General features: G+C 41.5%; 1 protein-coding gene across 1 annotated transcript; it reads left to right on the top strand.

The window, feature by feature from the left end:
* Positions 1–4,989: 4,989 nt before the first annotated feature.
* On the top strand, positions 4,990–5,860 carry LOC135700628 (venom allergen 5-like). The gene is made up of 2 exons (XM_065221188.1): positions 4,990–5,272; positions 5,327–5,860. Exons 1-2 carry the CDS (start codon positions 4,991–4,993, stop codon positions 5,798–5,800), a joined length of 756 nt encoding a protein of 251 aa, XP_065077260.1. The 5' UTR covers position 4,990; the 3' UTR covers positions 5,801–5,860.
* The last annotated feature ends 1,997 nt before the right edge of the window (positions 5,861–7,857 follow it).

The following is a 7,857-nucleotide window of genomic DNA, read 5'->3' as shown; positions in this document are numbered from 1 at the left end:
TTCTTCACGATTCAGCTCCGGATCCGGATCTGAGCTGATGATCTGGAGCTGAAGCCGAGAATAGAGAGAGCTCTGCTCCGCTAATGCATGTTCAGATCTGAATACACCATTAGACTTATGATATCAGTGAGCTGATGAGCTGCGGTTCCTAAAAATGACCCGCGGGTCATCAGCTGACTTTAATGAATCGGGTCTAAAGAACAGCTTGGGACCCCATCTCTAGATCTGAGCTGATGATCTGGAGCTGAAAGCGAGAATAGTGAGAGCAAATCTGCTGAAGAATTAACATTAGAAATAAAATCTGTATGTAACTAGACTGGATTGCATAGCTTGAGAAAAGGCGTAACATCGTGTAATACGATGTCGATCATATCATCGCATGTGACAATTGTGTCAAAATTTCTATAATTTAAAGGTGACCTAACGAGCTGTTCAAAAGAATCGACTCCCTTTAATCAGCTGGACGGGTCTGATCCGCTCAGCCAGATGAGCTAGTTTGCCCACCTCTAGTAGTACCAACACCTGTGGCGCGCATAGTCAATTCCCTTGCGTTTGACGATTACACACTACCGCCATCTGTTCTGTGGTTTTAACATAATGGCATGATGCCAAATCGGGCCAGAACAAAGGATTTTATTTGAGGCTTTTGATGAAGGGTAGCAATCGCTTCTGCAGACACTCTTTCTGATAAATCTCCTTGTTGATTGAGGCTGTAGTGACGAAATACTTACTCTTTCGACCACACATGCTAATTAATTATATGATTTGAGTAGTAGCTATACTGAAGATCCGAGAGATGTCGCCCCTTCAGTGGTAGGAAAATCATCTTTGCTGTATGGAGAATATCAGAAAATCCACGATTTGTGACTATAAACATGCTTTCACAGAAGGAAACAAATAAACGAGTGTTTACCTTACCACCATAGTAATGTACTCGTGCAATTTTTGTGCATCTAAAACTGCTCATAAAGACGATAATGAATAAAAACTGAAAATTTTCATGCATTTCCAAATGGTTTCCTACCATTCCCATACATTCGAAAGTGACTGTCCCTCTGGATGTGGATGATGATAAAAACAACAAAACATGATTAATTACTTGCCAAATAAGGTATTTTTTTTGAGAAATGTCGATGCCTTCTTCGTCCTGAAATACTCAGCTATTGGCGTCTTGCAGTGAAACTTTTCCAAGCTTTCGCCACCTACATTTCGAAGTGAGAACTACTGGAAGGAGGATAGTTTCCAAATTTTCCAAGTAAAACAGACGCTTTTTGGGGCAAATCGGTCCATAAAGAAAAACTAATAATTTCCCGCGGAAACTTTTGCTTGAATCGTGTAAGAAAACGTGTTTGCAAACTAACTGTCATTACTTCGGTATGGATCGGAGATGTTTTCATGGAAAATTATGCATAACAAGTTTGCACCCACAGGAAGAGGTTACCTCCTGCGCAGCTGCATTTTACGGAAAATGGTAAATATGTACGATTTCCACTAAGATGAAAGTGCAAATTAAGTGAATTTACCTAGGAAAGATTGTATCATGCTGGTGATAATGGAGAAATTGTTGTATAAGACGCCAATATTCAACAAAAGGTTCATTTTGGCCTTTTTAGGTAAACATATTGATACTCACAATTTTCGACGGAAAACGCAACGGAACTTGATTTACTCAACACACACCATGCTACAAAATGGTGCTAGATGGTTTTCAAAGTGATAAGAAGATGACAAATCATCTTTATTTTGAGTAAGTGAGCAATTTACTTCTGTTTACATTATATTTACGATGCAGCGTTGATGGAGCCGTGAAATGAAATGAATATATCTTATGAAAGTTCATCTGGAAAAGTCAAAGATACACGTCAGTCTGATCGTGAAAACGTTTTCTTCTTCACTTCGAATGTTATATTGGGAGGATTTTACGCAGGCTTGATGAAAATTAGGATTTAATGCTAATTTTTACGAATTTTATATGCAGTCTGTCAACATTATCATCATCATGCAGTGGTGACATCTGCGTTGAGCTTTTACGGCAATCTTCCAATAGCATTTTTGGCCATAGGCAAAATAAAAAACCAGCCCTGGAAGCTGCTTGAAATCCTCCAGGACATAAGTTTCATCGTCCATAACAAACAAACGTGCAGCCCGTGATTTTGCTGTCAAATTCTGTTTGTCGTTACGATTTGGAACTGTTTTTACTTTATACGATTTTAGCCCCAAACGCTGTTTTGATTTTTGGACAACACCAGGGGACATTTCTATTTTACGAGCCACCGTTCAAACAGAGAGATTCGGGTTTTCCTTCAATGTCCTCTTCACCTTTCGGTTCATGACAGGATCAGCACGTCCAATGTTTTATCACTTCTCGGTTTCCTCTCTCGACCGTCAAACGTTCCGAAAATGTTAGGATTTGCATGACGTCCGTACAAAATTCGCTCATGCACGTGTTTTTCATTTATTGCCATGGAATGTAAACACCAATCATAGTCTTTTTCATCAATGACTCCCAGCTGTACCTCAGCGAAAACTTTTACTCCTACGTGCAATATTTCAAAATTTACAGTGATTTGAAAGTGTTCGAATTAATGTGGAAACAGACCTTATTTGATTGCATGAATATGTACTCCAATTCAAATTGAATAGTAAATATTTAAAATGCACTTGGGGAATTGCGGTTGAAAGTAAAGTTGCTGATTCTGCATTAAAATTGCTATTCAAACTACCACTCGATAAGATGACTATCAGAAGTAATTGCGACTGTTCGGTGGATTTATGCCATGTCACTTTAGTTCTTCTCCATAGCTCGAACAGTCCATACAGCTACAATGCAAAACTTACTACTCGTACACCTTTTGTCACTGACCACCGGCTACGCTTTATCTCAACTGGAACCGCACAGTAACCTTCCGGAAGCGATCGCCCATATCGTCAACCATTTCTCCAACCAGGAGCCATCGACCTTTGACTGTTGGTTCCTGAACGCAGAGCAAGACCACATCGGTAGTATCGTGTCCTCCCCCAAAATTACGCACATTCCAAAAGTTCTAGCCAGCATTGATACTTTAAATACGGACAGTATCAGGAAACCTTCAATGCTGGTTCTCAACGCTAATACGTTTCAGGAACGTCCATTTAGTTTTGCCCTGACACTCTTCTTATCTCCCGTTGTATTGCATGACACGAAGATTTTGGCACTGGTTGATTTCAACGACATTAATCAGCTCAAGACATTGTACGACTCGCTGTTTGGGTCCATAGTTTGGAATATTGTTTTCACTCATGTCCAGTTCAAACTATTTCTGTACTACAACCCCTTTAAAAAGGATTTCGTTCACTTGAAAGACATGAATCCTAAATTCATGTTCACTGATCTTACATCCAATCTCTACGGCACCCAAGTGCGGTTTACCTTGGTTGGTAGCTCTCCGTGGTGTTCACTGTTGGAACCGTCGGTCAAGAATGGATACACCAAAGGATCTATGTGCAAGTGGATAACCGAGACACTTCACCACGTGAACGGATCATGGCTTGGCGTTCAAGTCAGTTGCAATCCGGCATATGCGAATTGCACGAAACAGCGAGCTCAAGACGAAAATGGTAGGGCCTATGACTTACTGTTGAACACCTATTCCGTACGAAAAATGCTTCCAACTACGCTGGAACTCACAGAACCGGTTCGATTGGTCATACTGGCACCCCGAGGACGGATCTTGAAAATGTTCGAATTGTTCACATATCCTTTCAATGCGAACTTGTGGACGTTGATTGTGGCCCTGATGATCGGATGTGCCCTAGCTACATCGATGTTTCCGAACCTGTTTGAGAACGATCCCTTCCTACTCTCAATCTGTGGCTTCGAGCGTTACAGCTTACATCGGGCCCGAACGCACGAGAAGGTGATTCTCTTTTCGCTGGTCGTATTGTTTTTCTTCATAACCACCGCGTACGAAAACAAGTTCATTTCACTCATGACGAGCTATCCACGGGTTAGAGATCCCGAAACACTAGAGGATCTTCGTCAAGCCGGTATCAGAGTTGCCACCAGAAGGGATGATCAGCAATCCTTGGAATACCGGTTTCTTGATCCGGAATTGCGATCGCTCATCGAGGTACACGATCGCATTGAAAGAACCTTGTCGCAAACGATGGCCATTATGTCGGAGGCCCAGATGGCACGCGTGATCCTTTACAGTAGCAATTGCTTTGATCAGCAAACAGGAGATGTCAACTTCATTCCGTTGAAGCGCTATTCGATCCATATGCGGGTGAACTCTGTCGTGATTGCACCAGGAAGTCGCCTCAGAACCATGTTTCGTGACACCGAACGAAGGTTCTTCGATGCTGGACTGATGAGGTACTGGTTTGAGGAGTTGTTGGTTCAAACCATGGCGTACCGAAGAGCGAATGATCTGTCCAAGGTCCATGTGATAGTTGACAAGTATATCGACGTGTCGGAGCTGAAGCCGGTGTGGATGCTGTTGATGGGTGGATTGACCTTAGGAGTAGGTGTGCTGATCGTGGAAATCATCTGGCGAAGATTGACTCGGAGATTCACTCGGATAGATAAATTATTCTACCGTAGGGGAATCGCATAGACATTGATAAATCTCATCAACGGTAACGACAATGAGGCATACAGTGCTTATTAATGTTTTTGTTAAAAAAAAGTGCAGTTATTGAACAAGCTATTAAGTTACTAACAATAGATGTAATTTATCGGATCCTACGCCTCTATCGGATGTCCAGCAACAGCAAACCATATGGCACCTACAATTATGCATCAATTATAGCCAATAAATTACCACTTGATTGGGGGTTGGCAACATCAGATAATCCAAACCAGCTCACAAACCTTAGCTTATGAAATGTGAACCTTATGCGCTATCAAAGGATCATCCAGTCCCTATCCGCCGATCTCCTCGGTTTTCCTATAAATCATGAACCTGGTCCATACCCATTTCAAACCATCTTTGGAAGTCACCCGTTCAAGATGTCCCGAAAAGCTTTACTCGTCACTGTGGTAGTCCTGCTGCAAGGATGGCCCAACAACGCCCAGGAAGACTACTGTGACTCGTCGTTGTGCGATCTGGGAGTACAGAACATCGGATGCGGTGCCACGAACGAACTGTCGCCGGAGTGCAACGAGGGTAAGAAGATTGATCTGACCGATGAGTTTAAGAAGGTTATCCTGGACGAGCACAACAACTACCGCAATCAGGTGGCCAAGGGAGAGCTTAAGTGGTTGCCGTCTGCTTCCAACATGGTGGCAATGGTAAGTAGCTATATACAGATGGTGAAAATGTAGTTTTCTAATAAAGTTGTCTAGGACTGGGACGACGACCTGGCTTACCTGGCGGAGTTGAACGCTGATCGCTGTGAATTTGAGCACGACAAGTGCCACAATACCAAGAAGTACCCGAATTCCGGACAGAACATCGCCTCGTGGGGAACTTCCGGGGACTCGTACGATGTGAAGGATACGCTCAAGACCATGGTCCTGGAGTGGTGGGACGAACGTCACTTTGCCAACCCGAAGCTGATCAAGAAGCTGTGGGGCAAGTACAAGGCTCTGCACTTCACCATGCTGGTTCGGGCCAACGCTAGCCGAGTTGGATGTGGAATGGTTCAGTACAAGAAGGATGAATATTTGTGGGTTCAGCTGATCTGCAATTATTCGTACACCAATATGATCGGAACCAGTGTGTACAAGGAAGGAAAGCCGTGTTCGGATTGCAAATCCGGATGCGATAGCACCTACGATGGACTGTGCAGCAAGGACGAAGAAGTTGATGTGTCATAATGACCGTATCATGAAGGAAGAAATTTGTTATTATAGCACTGCGATTTTCTGACAAATAAATGGTGGTGGGTAACAAAGAGGGAGTTTTGCTTTGATAAAAAAGATTGATTGTTTGATCGATGACAGATGCTGGGAGTGGCCTATTTGTTCCAATTTCCTTTGAATTTTCCATTGATGTGAGGAAATCCTCGTATAAAGTACCGTTACTCAAATCTTGATAAGTAATTTAGAGCATTTCAGGAATGGAAAATTTCTGGGAAACAAGTTCTAGGTTTAAACTGACTGCACTGCAGTTATTGGTCTATTTTGCTCGAATTTCGAGTTATGGATCAATTTAATGCTAGTAGATATATTGCAACAGAGGCTAAGTTGATAAAGGAAGGTCATTCGTCAAAAACCGCAAAATATGGCACAGCCTTAAGTGATGAAACAAAATTGGCAGTCATAATTTTTTTTTTGAAGATGATGATATAAGCCGGGCAATGCCTGGTCAAAAAGATTATGTGTCTGTGCAGAAAGAAGGAAAACGACAAGCCATTCAAAAAAGATTACTAATGATGACTTTGAGAGAAGCTTATACCGTGCGGGACCGAAATCCGTACAGCACCGAAATCCGTACACCCTGTTGAATTTGTTTATTTATTTGCATCATAACAATGTAAATATTATACATGAATACATATTCATTTTCATTCATGCATTAGCTTGATGTTAACGTCAACAATTAGGCAGTAGGTCATAAAATTAAAATAAGAAAAATAAAAACCTTATCACGTGTCGGGAATTTCTGTCAATCGGTTGCGTTCTTAACAATTTTCTAAGAAAATCTCTCGGATTTACTTCCAGTTGTTAGGCGTATTTATGTGATTTTTGCAAGTAGTTTCCTGAAGGTCGATCGGAAAGATAAGTGTTCATCGTTTTATATCTCAATTCTGAGGAATGGATCATTCATATGGTATTTATTTATCAAAATTAGTACTGTACGGATTTTGATCCATATATAACAGCTGATTCTAAATCCGTACACTTGTGCATTAACAATGACGATTCTACTTTATCCAATGTTTTTCAGCAGATCATGGAAGCAAAATACACGCCGGAGGATTTGGAGAAGACTGTGGCAATGATGCGTGCGGGGAAATCTTTCCGAGAAGCATCCAGGGATTTAGTCGTTCCATGCACCACCATAAGAGATGCCATATTGAATCGCTACTCTCTTATTTTATTCGTATTGTAAATGTTATATTATTAATGGGCCTTATTACGGGTGTCTCTACACGGTGATAAGGAAGTGATACTCATAATAAGAGCCGTGATTGCCGTACAAATCAAAGGGGAATCACTTCACCGTGACGACAAGTGACAAGTTTTCACTGTGAAGTGATATCCGTAATAAGTGCCAATATCTTCTAATGAATAGCGTCAAGAACCAGCCGAAAAGGAAAACAACGCTGCTCCCCTACAGGATAACACCAACACGCATAAACAAATTACAGATAGTAGACAGAAATGGGCAAGAGAGCAAATTTGAGTTTAGTTCACTCATAATCGCCAAAAGTGCAGGAACTCAGCGATGAGTAAAATTTGTCTCATGGTTTCCTGTGGAAAACCTAAAAAATCTGCCGGAAAATGAGCAAATTGACGAAAATTTTATTCAGTCTCTCAGTAGTACCAATAGACTAAGTGAATTCTATCTTCACTTTTATCAAATTCGGGAATTTTTCCCTGGAAAATCCTGAAAAACCTGGGAAAACATGAGGCAAATTTACTCATCGCTGAGTTCCTGCACTTTTGGCGATTATGATAGAACTAAACTCAAATTTGGGTCGTTCTCATTCGCCGTGAGCATTCCCAGCAGTAGCCACCAACGAAGAATAGCCGGAAATATACATGAAAATAGGGCGGGAGACAAAGAGGACGCAAAGAAACAAAGGATTGAGGAACAACAAAAGAAAAAGGTTGAGCGAGAGAGGAAGAGGAGGAAGAAGAGGAAGAAAAGGAAGAAAAGGAAAGAAAGTTGGAAGCAAGAAAGCATTATAACTTGAAAAGGCAATGGC

The sequence above is a fragment of the Ochlerotatus camptorhynchus genome, unplaced genomic scaffold (assembly GCF_037179485.1).
Source record: "Ochlerotatus camptorhynchus isolate MF236.1 unplaced genomic scaffold, CSIRO-AGI_Acam_v1.1 ptg000140l, whole genome shotgun sequence".
Lineage (NCBI taxonomy): Eukaryota > Metazoa > Arthropoda > Insecta > Diptera > Culicidae > Ochlerotatus > Ochlerotatus camptorhynchus.
The sequence above is the reverse complement of the archived record's forward strand: the minus strand, read 5'-3'. Positions and strand labels throughout refer to the sequence as shown.

What these genes read in the sequence shown, in the direction of transcription:
- LOC135700628 (XM_065221188.1), top strand. Translation starts at nt 4,991, where the DNA reads ATGTCCCGAAAAGCTTTACTCGTCACTGTGGTAGTCCTGCTGCAAGGA. An exon ending in CTTCCAACATGGTGGCAATG is followed by an intron (nt 5,273 to 5,326) that starts GTAAGTAGCTAT and finishes AAAGTTGTCTAG; the next exon opens with GACTGGGACGACGACCTGGC.